The 14,582-nt window shown below is 48.5% G+C and overlaps 1 protein-coding gene across 1 annotated transcript in view; it reads right to left on the bottom strand.

Annotated features, from left to right (window-relative positions):
• Window positions 1-14,582, bottom strand: part of si:ch211-194b1.1 — a 148,375-nt gene that overhangs the window by 96,583 nt on the left and 37,210 nt on the right. The window contains exons 7-8 of the mRNA XM_041176986.1: window positions 9,685-13,400; window positions 9,046-9,405 (exon numbers count right to left, since the gene is read on the bottom strand). Of these exons, the coding sequence (XP_041032920.1) occupies window positions 9,046-9,405; window positions 9,685-13,400 (4,076 nt within the window). The remainder of the gene's footprint in view (window positions 1-9,045; window positions 9,406-9,684; window positions 13,401-14,582) is intronic.

Here is a 14,582-nt window from a genome sequence, read left to right as displayed (position 1 = left end):
TGTGGCAGGACCCACCACAAGGGATGCGGTGGCCCAGCCAGATTCCAATGACTTCTGGCAGGACCGGATGATCCCAGCGGTGGGCGGGGCCAGAAAATCCCACCCTTTGGTGATAAAAATTTCCTGGCAGGGGAAATGCCCATTTTACAGCTGGTTTTCATTGCTGAGAAGACTTGCCATTTTGAGTCTCATATCAGGCAGCTGCTCCGCTGATAACTCTCATGTCAGACACATCACGGAGCTGTTCCATTGGAAATTCCAGGGATCGGCTTCAGGGATAGGTCCAGATAATGATTAGGTGGTGTCCCCCGGGCTGAGGAAATTTACTAAGAAAAAAGCAAAAAACTGCGGATGCTGGAAATCCAAAACAAAAGCAAAAATACCTGGAAAAACTCAGCAGGTCTGGCAGCATCTGCGGAGAGGGACACAGTTAACGTTTCCAGTCCGAATGACCCTTCAACAGAACTAAGTAAAAATAGAAGAGAGGTGGAATATAAACTGGTTTAAGGGAGGGTGGGACAAGAAGAGCTGGATAGAGGGCCAGTGATAGGTGGAGATAACTAAAAGATGTCACAGACAAAAGGACAAAGAGGTGTTGAAGGTGGTGATATTATCTGAGGAATGTGCTAATTAAGGGTAGAAAGCAGGACGAGCAAGGTACAGAAAGCCCTAGTGGGGGTGGGGTGGGGCGAAGGGATCGAAATAGGCTAAAAGGTAGAGATAAAACAATGGATGGAAATACACTTAAAAATAATGGAAGTACGTGGGAAAAGAAAAATCTATATAAATTATTGGAAAAAACAAAAAGGAGGGGGAAAATCAGAAAGTGGGTGGGGATGAAGAAGAGAGTTCATGATCTAAGGTTGTTGAACTCAATATTCAGTCCGGAAGGCTGTAAAGCGCCTAGTCAGAAGATGAGGTGCTGTTCCTCCAGTTTGCGTTGAGCTTCACTGGAACAATGCAGCAAGCCAAGGACAGACATGTGGGCATGAGAGCAGGGCGGAGTGTTGAAATGGCAAGCGACAGGGAGGTCTGGGTAATGCTTGCGGACAGACCTCCTACCCAAAATCCACGAACAGGACTGTCCCGGCAGACCGATCGTGTCAGCCTGTTTCTGCCCCACGGAACTCATTTCTTGCTACCTTGACTCCATTCTCTCTCCTTGTCCAGTCCCTTCCCACCTACATCCATAATTCTTCTGACACTCTACATCATATCAACAATTTCCAGTTCCCTGGTCCCAACCGCCTCCTCTTCACCGTGGATGTCCAATCCCTCTACACCTCCATCGCCCACCGGGATGGTCTGAGGGCTCTCCGTTTCTTCCTCGAACAGAGGCCCGAACAATCCCCATCCACCACTACTCTCCTCCGTCTGGCTGAACTTGTTCTCACACTGAACAATTTCTCCTTAAACTCCTCTCACTTCCTCCAAATAAAAGGTGTGGCTATGGGTACCCGCATGGGCCCCAGCTATGCCTGTCTCTTTATGGGGTATGTGGAACATCCCTTGTTCCAGTCCTACTCCAGCCCCCTCCCAGAACTCCTTCTCCGGTACATCGATGATTAATTCGGTGCTGCTTCATGCTCTCATCTGGACCTTGAAAAATTTATTAATTTTGCTTCCAATTTCCACCCCTCCATCATTTTCACATGGCCCATCTCTGACACTTCCCTTCCCTTCCTTGGCCTGTCTCAATTTCTGATGATAGACTATCCACCGATATCCATTACAAGTCTACCGACTCCCACAGTTACCTCAACTACAGCTCCTCACACCCCGCTTCCTGTAAGGACTCCATCCCATTCTCTCAATTCCTTCATCTCCGTCGCATCTGTTCCGATGATGCCACTTTCAAAAACAGTTCCTCTGACATGTCCTCCTTCTTCCTTAACCGAGGTTTTCCACCCACGGTGGTTTACAGGGCCCTCAACCGTGTCCGGCCCATCTCCCACACATCCGCCCTCACACCTTCTTCTCCCTCCGAGAAACATGATAGGGTCCCCCTTGTCCTCACTTATCACCCCACCAGCCTCCGCATTCAAAGGATCATCCTCCGCCATTTCCGCCAACTCCAGCATGATGCCACCACCAAACACATCTTCCCTTCACCCCCCCGTCAGCATTCCATAGGGACCGTTCCCTCCGGGACACCCTGGTTCACTCCTCCATCACCCCCTACACCTCAAACCCCTCCCACAGCACCTTCCCATGCAACCGCAGAAGGTGCAACACCTGCCCCTTTACTTCCCCTCTCCTCACCGTCCAAGGGCCCAAACACTCCTTTCAAGTGAAGCAGCATTTCACTTGCACTTCCCTCAACTTAGTCTACTGCATTCGTTGCTCCCAATGCAGTTTCCTCTACTTTGGAGAGACCAAACGCAGACTGGGTGACCGCTTTGCAGAACACCTTCGGTCTGTCTTGTGCAAGCATTACCCAGACCTCCCTGTCGCTTGCCATTTCAACACTCCGCCCTGCTCTCTTGCCCACATGTCTGTCCTTGGCCTGCTGCATTGTTCCTGTGAAGCTCAAAGAAAACCAGAGAAACAGCACCTCATCTTCCGACTAGGCACTTTACAGCCTTCCGGACTGAATATTGAGTTCAACAATTTTAAATCATGAACTCTCTCCTCCATCCCCAGCCCCTCTCAGATATTCCCCCTCCTTTTTGTTTTTTCCAATAATTTATATAGATTTTTCTTTTCCCACCTACTTCCATTATTTTTAAAAGTATTTCCATCCATTGTTTTACCTCTACCTTTTAGCCTATTTCGATCCCTTCCCCCCACCCCACCCCACCCCCACTAGGGATATCTGTACCTTGCTTGTCCTGCTTTCTACCCTTAATTAGTACATTCCTTTAGATAATATCACCACCTTCAACACCTCTTTGTCCTTTTGTCTGTGACATCTTTTGGTTATCTCCACCTATCACTGGCCCTCTATCCAACTCTTCTTGTCCCACCCCACTCCCCCCCAAACCAGTCGGACTTGAAACGTTAACTGTGTTCCTCTCCGCAGATGCTGCCAGACCTGCTGAGTTTTTCCAGGTATTTTTGTTTTCGTTGAGGAAATTTACTGCTGGTTTGCTAGCTTTCCCGGTATCGATTCAGCCACCAGGTAGATCCTGCTGCCATATTCGAGGATCCTCTACCTGCTAGACCTATAACATATCTCAATATTGTGTCGAATGGACAACGCAAAGCAGTAGGCCTCTAATGGGACTGAAGTTAACCAGCAAAGGGGCCCATTTTCAAGACATCGCTTGGTTGAGGAACAAGATGACTGATGAACCATATTTATTGTGGCCGTAGCCAGTGCAACTAATGTGATGATCAGTTTCAGCACAATTTACTTCACTGTGGTATCATGCTCAACTGGTTTTCGCCAACGTTGATCCTCCTCCCAGCCTTTTTCATCTAACCCTAAATTCTTATCCTTCTATTGTTTTCTTCCTCATGTTCCAATCTAGCTTCCCCTTTAATGTATCCATGCCACTCGCCTCAGGTAATCAATGTGGTAGCGAATTCTGCATCCTAAGTACTCCCTGAGTGAAGAGGTTTCTCCTGAATTCTTTACTGAGTGTATGAATGGCTACCCTCTATTTATGCTTCTATGGACAAATGAAAAGGAAACCTCAAAAAGTTTTTTCCCACCTCAAGGCAGCTTCTTGTTCCCTGGCATGCAACCAGAGCAAACAACTGCTGCCCCACACCTTAACCCCTAGCTAAACTGCAGCTGTTTGGGGTTACAGAATGTCACACTGCCTCCGGGGACGAGTAGTGTAAACAAACCCATGGCCAAATTTCCTCTGTAATGGGAGAGAGGTAGTACAGCAAGCCAAAGTCAATGTCAGCAGCAGTAATATTACAGAAGCTCACAAGAATACGAACAGGAGTAGACCACACAGTCCATTGAGCCTGCTCCGCCATTCAATACAATCATGGCTGATCTTGGGCTTCAACTCCACTTTCCCTCCCCCTTCCCATATCCCATGATTCCCTGAGAGAGCAAATATCCATCTAGCCCAATCTTGCTCAACCATGGAGCCTCCACAGCCCTCGGGGGGTACAGAATTCCAAAGATTCACAACTCTTTGATTGAATTAATCCTCATCTGTGTTCTTGCAGCTTTAACAGTCTAGCAGTCAGTCTAAGCCTTAGGTACCAGTCAAACACCTTGATTTTTAAATTCTTGTCCTTGTTTTCAAATCCCTCTAGGCCTTGGCCCTCTCCCATCTCTGTAATTCCCTCCAGCCCTACAACCTTACAAGATATATGTGCTCCTCCAATTCTGGCCTCGAGCATCCCCGATATTAATTGCTCCACCATTGGCGGCCAAACCTTTGGCTGCTCAGCCCTCTTCCCTCCCTAACCCTCTCCGATTTTCCACCTTTCTTTCCTCCTTTTAGATGCTCCTTAAAACCTAACTCTCTCGCCAAGCTATCGGCCGCCTGGCCTAACATTGCTTTACGCGGCTCGGTGTCTGACTTTTGCTGTATACCTCTCTTGTGAAGCACCTTGGGACATTTTATCATGTCAAAAGCGCTTTACAATGTAGGTTTGGTGCTTTGTTTGTTTTAATGCCCTTTTGCTCATCAAAGGGCTTTGAATGGAAACTCTGAGGCTGACTTTCCTCTATGCCACTCATCAACAGCGACAGGACAAGCCACAGATTACAACAGTCAATGTTCACGACCTAACGGACGTTTCAATGGATAATTTAAAAAAGGAAGATATCCATTCTCAAGATATAGGCATTGCTGGTAAGGCTGGAACTGACAGCCTGAAAGGTGGTGAGCTTCCTTCTTGAACCGCTGCCATCTCTGGTGAGTGATTTGGCACAACTGAGTGGCCACATCAAAGTTAACCACATGGCTGTGGGTCTGGAGTCACATGTAGGTCAGACTAGGTAAGGATGGCAGATTTCCTTCCCGAAAGGATACTCGTGAACCAGATGAGATATTATGACCATCCGATGACTTGTCATTTTTATGGAAATCAAGTCTTGCTTCCAGATTTTTATTTTTTCGAAGACTGAATATAAAAATCTCAAATTGCCCTGATTTGGAACTCTCATTCTCTGTATTACCGATCCAGGCAATGCTGAACATTGGTTGTTTTCAATACTCTGAGGAGACACTTGTTGTCGAAGCTTTTCATTTTGCGCTCATCAGGACAATTCACAAGAATACCAAATGTAAAGGAAACAACAATGAGAAGAGTGCTGATTCGTTGGCAAGCGGACTCTGATTAGTAGTGGCATTATCATGGAGAATGCACCAGTTAACTGATAACTGACAGATAATTGCCAAGCTTTGTTTAAATTCAAACCAGGCAGGTTGACTGAGCTGGTGCATTCTCCATGGCAATGCCTCTACCAATCAGTGTCCACCTGCCAACCAATCAGCACTCTCTTCTCATGAAGTATAAATTGTTGTTCCCTGTACATCTGGTATTCTTGTGAATTGTCCTGATAAACTTCAACAACGTGTTTTTTTCCAGCAATAATCAAGTTCTGTACTAGCAAACGACTACCCTGAGGAGGCTAAGTAAGTTGGCAACTACTGTAAATTTGGCTGTGTTTAGGAAGTAAGGAAGATTTGCATTTATATAGCACCTTTCCTGACCTCAGGATGTCCCAAAGTGTTTTACTGCCAATGAAGCACCTTTGAAGTGTAATCATTACAGTAACGCAGAAAATGCAGCAGCCAATTTGCACACAGCAAGCTCCCACAAACAACAACGTGACAATGTCCAAATAAACCGTTTTAGTGGTCTTAGTTAGGGGACCAAAATTGGCCAGGGGGCCAGAAGAACTCCCCTGTTCGGCTTCAAAATAGCACCTTAGATCCAGGCAAAGAGAGAGGGTGAGAAGGTCGGGACATCATTGCTCTCAGGGGGAAGAGAAGAGACAGGTTGGGTGTGGGTCAGTTTAGGGAGAACAGAAGACTAAGGATGAATGGATTGAGAGATTGCTGCTGGCCTTTATTCTTTTTGTTAAAGGCAGGGAGTGGCCGGAAGCACAATTATGGAGCAGGAATTGTTGGCCTCAGGACCATCTGCTGATAGCCTCCACCCGGGATTTAGGAGTAGAAGTAGGCCATTCAGCCCTCTGAGCCTGCTCTGCCATTCAATAAGGTCATGGCTGATCTGATTGTGGTCTCACCTCCACTTTCCTGTTTGCCCCCCCCCCCCCCCATAACCATTGACACCGCTGTCTATCAAATATCTGTTTAACTCAGCCTTGAATAAATTGAATGAACCAGCCTCCACTGCTTTCTGGAGAAGAGAATTCCCCAAACGAACGACCCTTTGAGAGAAAAAAATTTCTCCTAATCTCTGTCTTAAACAGTAGACCTCTGATTCCTAAAGTATGTTCCCTGGTTCTAGTCTCCCCCACAAGTGGAAACAACCCCCTGATATGTACCCTATCAAATCCCCTCAAGATCCTAAGCACGATGATCTTGCGGTTGGCACCTGAAATCAAGAATTGTGTGTCTGGAGGAGCTGCCCTCCTAGGCTAGGCTGGTAGGGCAGCAGTGCATCTTTTAAAATGTGGCTGGAAGAACTAGTCTAGTTGCGCTCAGACTACCTTATAAACTAGGCTAACCCAAGCTAGGTTGTTTTATGGACAAGGACAGATCATACAAACAGACACCGTCTTCATGAGGAGGCTGCATCCTTCCTTCTAGGCTACATCCACAAAAGCCTTTCAATCACAAGACTCACCCAGTCTACTGCCAAAAGGACAAGTTAGGAGAGATTCATACACATACACACTGTACCTAGAGTCCTCTGGCCTTGGATAGGGAATCTATTCCCACATCCTTTGAGAAAATTCCACCCCCCCCAAAACATCTGGAAGGTGATTTTTTTTATTGCAGCAAATATCTTGCAAAGACATCTGCTCAACCAACAAGAACCACCTCATTTTCAGGATTTTTCCGAGAAACGATCAGCAGACAATTCAGAAGAACTTAAACAAATGCACCCTTCCAGAAAAGGTTCGCCTACTTTAACTGAGAAAAGGCTCGCTTTCTTTAACTGAGAAAAGGCTCCTTTCTTTAACTGAGAAAAGGCTCGCTTTCTTTAACTGAGAAAAGGCTCGCTTTCTTTAACTGAGAAAAGGCTCCTTTCTCTAACTGAGAAAAGGCTCTTTTCTTTAACTGAGAAAAGGCTCTTTTCTTCAACTGAGAAAAGGCTCGCCTACTTTAACTGAGAAAAGGCTCCTTTCTTTAACTGAGAAAACGCTCGCTTTCTTTAACTGAGAAAAGGCTCCTTTCTCTAACTGAGAAAAGGCTGCTTTCTTTAACTGAGAAAAGGCTCTTTTCTTTAACTGAGAAAAGGCTCGCTTTCTTTAACTGAGAAAAGGCTCGCTTTCTTTAACTGAGAAAAGGCTCCTTTCTCTAACTGAGAAAAGGCTCCTTTCTTTAAGAAAAGGCTCCTTTCTTTAACTGAGAAAAGGCTCGCTTTCTTTAACTGAGAAAAGGCTCGCTTTTTTAACTGAGAAAAGGCTCCTTTCTTTAACTGAGAAAACGTTCCTTCCTTTAACTGAGAAAACGCTCGCCTACTTTAACTGAGAAAACGTTCGCCTACTTTAACTGAGAAAACGCTCGCTTTCTTTAACAGAGAAAAGGCTCGCTTTCTTTAACAGAGAAAAGGCTCGCTTTCTTTAACAGAGAAAAGGCTCGCTTTCTTTAACTGAAAACACGCTCGCTTTCTTTAACTGAAAACACGCTCGCTTTCTTTAACTAAGAAAACGCTCGCTTTCTTTAACTGAGAAAAGGCTCGCTTTCTTTAACTGAAAACACGCTCGCTTTCTTTAACTGAGAAAAGGCTCGCTTTCTTTAACTGAGAAAAGGCTCGCTTTCTTTAACTGAGAAAACGCTCGCTTTCTTTAACTGAGAAAAGGCTCGCTTTTTTAACTGAGAAAAGGCTCCTTCCTTTAACTGAGAAAAGGTTCCTTCCTTTAACTGAGAAAACGCTCCTTCCTTTAACTGAGAAAACGCTCGCTTTCTCTAACTGAGAAAACGCTCACTTTCTTTAACTGAGAAAACACTCGCCTACTTTAACTGAGAAAACACTCGCTTTAACAGAGAAAATGCTCGCTTTCTTTAACAGAGAAAAGGCTCGCTTTCTTTAACTGAAAACACGCTCGCTTTCTTTAACTGAAAACACGCTCGCTTTCTTTAACTGAAAACACGCTCGCTTTCTTTAACTGAGAAAAGGCTCGCTTTCTTTAACTGAGAAAAGGCTCGCTTTCTTTAACTGAGAAAAGGCTCGCTTTCTTTAACTGAAAACACGCTTACTTTCTTTAACTGAGAAAAGGCTCGATTTCTTTAACTGAAAACACGTTTACTTTCTTTAAAATACGTTTGCTTTCTTTAACCAAGAAAAGGTGCTTTCTTGAACTGAAAAAACGCTTGCTTGCTTTAACTGAGAAAACACTCATTTTCTTTAACTGAGAAACCCAAGTACAGGGTCAAGCATCAAGGTCAGAAAGGGAAGGTTGCTGACGACAGGCTAAAGCTTGGGTTTTAATTGCTTGCGGATTGAGGAAAGGCTGAAGAAGTCACAGGAGTGACACATTCTTAAGGTCCACAGATAGGGGTGAGTTAGAATAGGCGACAGTATGACAAGGCTCGATGTATAGAATCAGAGTGGTTACGGAAAAGGAGGCTTATCTGTGCGTGCTGGCCCACTGCAAGGGCAAGACTTCAGCACAGCAAAGACACACACAATGGAGAGGTGAAAAATACATACGGCAGTGCATACGGAGTTTAACCGGTAACAGTAACTACGTGGTGTTAAACAAGAGAAGGAAAGACAGACATATTTTTCGTAACATACCATATAGACACTAACTCAGCAAAAGGACCCTTATTTTCAGTGGGTGCACAAACCAGGTCCCGAAAACTGAGAAAATAGATCCTTGCAAGAGTTAGGAGTGAACCTCTGAACATCAGGGGCTCTTGGCAACAGGTAAACAGGTTAGTAATATAATTTCACAGGCCCATGCACAGTACTCACTGTGTAACTCACCCTTGTTTCTCAGCGGTGGCGAATTATTATTCACGGATGCGAATGGTTTCATGAGCGGGCGAGGGTTTGACCCCTCTGACCCTGCTGCCTTCGTTGCCGCCGCCGCCGCTGCTCCTGGCTTGTGGCCACGGGCTCCCTGGAGGCCGGTGTCCGGGATGGACCGGCCGTCAGTCAAGCTGGGCGGGACCAGGTCCTGAAGGAGCTCGTTGAGCAGGTCGATGGGGGAGCTGGTGGCGCTCCAGGTCATCACGCCGAGCTCTCGCAGGTGGGCGCGGGCATGGCTTGACATCCCCGCCCGCGAGTCGAAGTTGGCGCCGCACAGGTTGCACTTCTCCACAGCGCTGCCGCGGATCTTCAGGGCTGAGGAAGCAAGCAGAACGGCAAAAATCCCCATGGGAATAAAACCTTCCGTCATGTGATGGAAGCCTCCTTCACCCAAATCAAATCTAAAAGGTACATCAGCAATTGGCCCACATGCCTGCATGGAACATCTCGCAGGAAATGTCTACATTACATTCGCACCCACCTCGATATCGTTTCCAAATCCCACATTCACACCCCAATAACCCTTCACTTCTTTGTAAAGGCATAACACCAGAGGCTACATCTGACCCCATGCACAACATGACACAGATTTACCTTTCCTCTTCAGCTTTTGTAACGAGAACTCCTTTTCAATAGCCGTGACCTCTTCCGCACTAATGAAATGGCGGGTGTTGTAGCTGATGCCAACTCGCTTAAGATGCCCTCGTACATGATTGGCCAGACCGATCCCTGTGTGGAATTTATCTGGACAATAAGGACACTCTCTTTCTTCCAGTGGAAACATGCGTAGTAAATTCTTGCTTAAGAGGTCTTTCGATTTTTTCATCAGATCTATTGGTAGATCTTCACTGGGCACCTCCCAAAAGATGCCTTTGTCTATCCCTGCTTCCACAGAAGAAGCTAATTCCCTTTCTTCAGAGATGGGCTCGCGCTGAGACTGGCTCACCATGGGTTCGCGTTGGGAATGGTTCTCCCTGGGCTCGCGTTGGGAATGATTCTCCCTGGGCTCCTGTGGAGACTGGATTGCTACGGGTTCGCGTTGAGAATGGTTCTCACTGGGCTCGCGTTGAGACATGCTCGCCATGGGTTCACATTGTGACTGGCTTGCCACTGGTTCGCATTGAGACTGGCTCTCCCTGGGCTCGCGTTGGGACTGGTTCATCACAGGTTCACGTTGAGACTGGCTTTCCTTGGGTTCGCGTTGTGAATGGATCTCCCTGGGTTCGCGTTGTGAATGGATCTCCCTGGGTTCACATAGCGAATGGATCTCCCTGGGTTCGTGTAGCGAATGGATCTCCCTGGGTTCGTGTTGCGAATGGATCTCCCTGCATTCACGTTGCGAATGGATCTCCCTGGGTTCGCGTTGCAAATGGATCTCCCTGGATTTGCATTGTGATTGGCTCTCCCTAGCTTCATACTGTAATTGGTTCTCCCTAGCTTCATGTTGTGATTGGCTCTTCCGACCTTCAGATTGTGATTGGGTCTCCCTAGCTTCGTGTTGTGACTGGCTCTGCCTGGCTTCACCTTGCAATTGGCTCTCCCAGGGTTCCATGGAAGAATCCAACTCCTTTTCATCCAAGACAGAGTCACCTTCTGATTGGCTTTCCATTTTATCAAGTACTATTAAAGAAGTCATCCTCACCAATTGTTGATGTTGGTCAACTGAAAGATCTTGTGGAAGGTTGATGGTCTCCAGTAGCTCTCGTGTGTGCTTTTTTACTGCTCTAGGCCTGCAAGAGGCAGCAGTTGGTTCTGTCGACAGCCTTCCTTTCTTAGTAGGAAGACCTCTTATATCACCGATCTGAACTTGGTGCTCTGTCAACCCTGAGGCATTCTGCTCGGGATTCTCTGGCTGATCAAACGAAACATGGCAGCTTTTATTTCCTGCAGTTCCCTCTTCACTGGTCTTTAACTTCACAATGTCCTTGTGGATCAGAGATCCACTGTTGGTCATTCTGGATGAGAAGTGGTCAATTACTATTGTCCTATAAGATGGAACATTTCCTCGACTGGTGCCATGTTCTCCAACCATCTCCATTTTCTTCTTTTGCAGGCCATGCGAGGAATAGATTGCCCCTTTCTGTGACCCAAAGCTTCCTCTGGCCAAGGTGGGAAGGGTTGTCCCTGTACTTTCTCGCAGGCTCGGGTAATCAAGCAAGGCTATTGGTGGCTTGTACTGTGAATTCTGTGGCACGCTCCGCTTCGTTAAGCCCAGCACCGAGTGAGTTCTTAGCTTGGCGTTCTCCACATCTGGAACTTCGAGCGCCATTTTGTTCTTCAAGTCCCCTTGGAAGAGGAGAGGGCGGTCACCTTCATAGCAACAAGGGCCTCTTGCGGTTGAAGGCAATGACGCGCCCTCCGGCTTGCCATCCCCCAAAGCACTCGACGGCAGGAACCTTGGGGAGCTTTCACACTTATCGGATTGGCTATGCGAATCCGCGGCTCCTTGGCTGGCAGAAGGCCATGCTGATCTCGTGGGGGGGCACCCCGCTTTCTGTTGATAGAGCTGTGGTTGGCCGAGTTTCATAGGGTCTTTATACAGACTCTCAGTCCTTTTGAAGGACGGACATTCCTTGTTCACACGCAGGTCCGTTTTGGCGGCCTGAGGTGGCATTCCGAGACTGGGAGTACGCAGAGACCTGCTCTTCTCCAACCCGCCTGGATGGGAACGCCACTGGTGCTCCTGAAGTCCTTCGGCTGTGGCCGCCTGGAACGTGCAGAGATGGCACGGGTGAGGGGTCTTCTGGGCGTGTGCCTTGGCATGCTCCACCGGCAACTTTGTGGAGCTGGCCCCAAGGGTGCCCTGCCGCCTGGCTCCGTGTCCCTCAGCCCATGGGTCAGTCAGCTCCTGTATGGCCTCCATGAAACTCGCCCTGCGCTCCTGGTGGAGACTCAGGTGCATCTGAAGGGAGGCCGGGTCGCAGAAGGCATGGCCGCACTCGTGGCAGGCAAACGGGCGGAGCCCTCCAACCAACCCTTCCTCCGCCTGCCCGTCAAAGTGATCCAGCATGTGCCTGTGCAGGTACTCCCTGTCCTGGAAATAAACACTACATTTGGTGCACGTGTAAAGAGACGGTTCGCCCAAGGGCACAGGATTCCTCGTTGCCACAGCAGCAGGCGTCACACGGGACTGTGTCTCCCCTTCGCACATGTTGGGCAACGTTAGCCCCGATGCAGGTGCCAGTAATGGTTTGGCACAATCCACCCGGTAATCTCTAGTGACGTTCAGGTATTTAGCAACTTTGTTGTGTTCGTTTGAAAGGTCCGGTCTCGGCTTAAAGGTTTCTTCTGATTCTGTCCCAGCAACATCGGTGAAAGCCGCTGAGGTCTCTTTGGAGATTACTCTGCATTCTATTGGCAATTCTTTGCTCTTGGACTCTTCCATCCCTTTGGCTAATCGCTCCTCATTTTCATTCCTCTTCCCTGAAAGCAACTGGGTCCTGTCGCTGGCTATTTTTGATGGTTCTGCGTAATCGTCTACTTGTTCCAAATTTTGTCCCGGCTCTCTGCTTGTGACTGAAGCAGACGATTTGGCACGAATGGCTGGCTCAGCGAATCCTCCTGACTCTTCAGAGGCAACTCCCTCCTCGTGCCTGGCCAGACAGAGCTGCTTGGACGTTCCTTCTTGGTCACAGCCAGGGCTAGCTCCCACTCCTTCTTCCGCTGAATTCAGATACCCCGCCCCGAATATCTCTGGCGGTGGCTGACATATGGTTCCCGTTGAGGTTGAGGTTAGAGCGGAGGGTTCCCCTGAGTTTGAAGGCTGCGCTGACGCAAGGCTTGAGGCATCAGCTGATATTTCAACTCCACCAGCGGCCTCCTCCTTCCCTCCAGGGATAGCATTCAGCCCTGTTTGGGCCAGCACAGATGCATTCACGGCTTCCCTATTTTGACTAGGAGCGCTTTCCTGAGGCATCTCTTTATCATCAGGCAATTGTGCACTGGCAGCAAACAAAGGGGCTGCTGATTGAATCGCCTCGGTCTCCTTTTCAGTAGCTTGGACCACCTGGCCAGTTAGATCGGGCCTCTCCGCACTGCCCGAACCTGGGACATCAAGTGTGTCACTGCCACTGAGGTTCGACGAACTTTCGCTCGAATGTACTGAGGTAGCCCGTGAAGATGCCATGCCATGGTCTGCAGAGGTTGTAGGGAACTGGGGAAGCTTCTCCACACAGTCTGCGCCTACTGCGCTCGAGCAGTCCCACGACGCAGCTTGACAAAGGCTGAGAGTGTAATTGGTCACTGAGGTATTGGTTGGTTCTGCGCTGCCACCATTGTGCTGCTTACTGAAGCGCTCATCCATCCCCGACCTGCAGAAAGGCAGACACAGATTGAGACAGCATTATCGAGAGAAGCAGCAACTCTCATTTATTTTGTGCATGTGTCTTCATCAAGGTGATTGATGACTGTGACCTTTTCCCCACCCCTTACTTTATATCAGGCAACAGCATCAAGCATGCAAGGCCATTGTTGTAGGCGAAAGGGCTCCACCCCTATTCCACCAATTGTGCGGCACAATCCAGATTCCGAATTTAAAAAGGAAACTCCCCTCCTCCGTCTACTGCATGCGTTGTGTGACATTAGGAGGTTATTTGAACACAAAAGCCAAGCTTCAGGATTTGGACAGCCGATGGTGAACCAGAGAGAAGTTGTGGTTATAAGGGCCTTGGTCCTTAACTTGAACAGGATAACATTTTTGTTAAGACCCTATTGCATGTTGTGTACAGACCACTGATCTGTGAATTTGCACCACTGGGGCAGGGCCACTCGGTAGTGCAGCCTGGCCGCTTGCCTCTGCATCATCATCCTCCACCAGAAAGTGCCAGGGCAGGGTTTGCAGGCCCCGCCAAGGCTGGGAACGGAGACGGACGTGGAGTGAAAATACCGGAACCGGCATGCCAGTTTCCCGACCCTGCCCCTCACCCGCCCACCACCCCCCCCCCCACCCCCGGCCCACTCCACCTCCCTCACCAATTCCTGGCGTCGGCCATTTTGGTTTGGGGGGGGCGGAATTCATGGTCGGCAGGGTTGCCTGCGGCCCTCCACCCCCCACAAAACGTGCAGCCAATCAGGCTCAATAAGATCCTTGTTAAAGGTATGTTAAAGAGGGCCAACTGGAATTTCCTACTTTCGATGTGATCGGGTGGGTGGGTGGGTTGGGTGGGTGGGTGGGGGGGGGGGGGGGGTGCCGTGGCGTGGCGCATTTCAGCTGCCAGGAGGCAGACAGTCAGCAGCAGGTTGGGAGGCCAGGGCTCCAGAAAGGCCTACAGGCCCTCTCTGCCTGCTAGAGTGTGCGTTCAGTCACAGGTCGCCCTGAAGAAGGACTACACAACCCCCTATCCCTGCCCACCCCTTCCAACCCCCTCCACCCCCCACTCCCTCTACCCATCATCACCCAGCTGTGGTGGCGTGGCTGTTTTCTCTAGCTTTTTAATTATTTTTTTTTTTTACATGACTGAGCGGGCACGTTCTCACTGAAACAGTCTTCCCAT

This window comes from Carcharodon carcharias, chromosome 30, assembly GCF_017639515.1.
Source record: "Carcharodon carcharias isolate sCarCar2 chromosome 30, sCarCar2.pri, whole genome shotgun sequence".
Lineage (NCBI taxonomy): Eukaryota > Metazoa > Chordata > Chondrichthyes > Lamniformes > Lamnidae > Carcharodon > Carcharodon carcharias.
The sequence above is the reverse complement of the archived record's forward strand: the minus strand, read 5'-3'. Positions and strand labels throughout refer to the sequence as shown.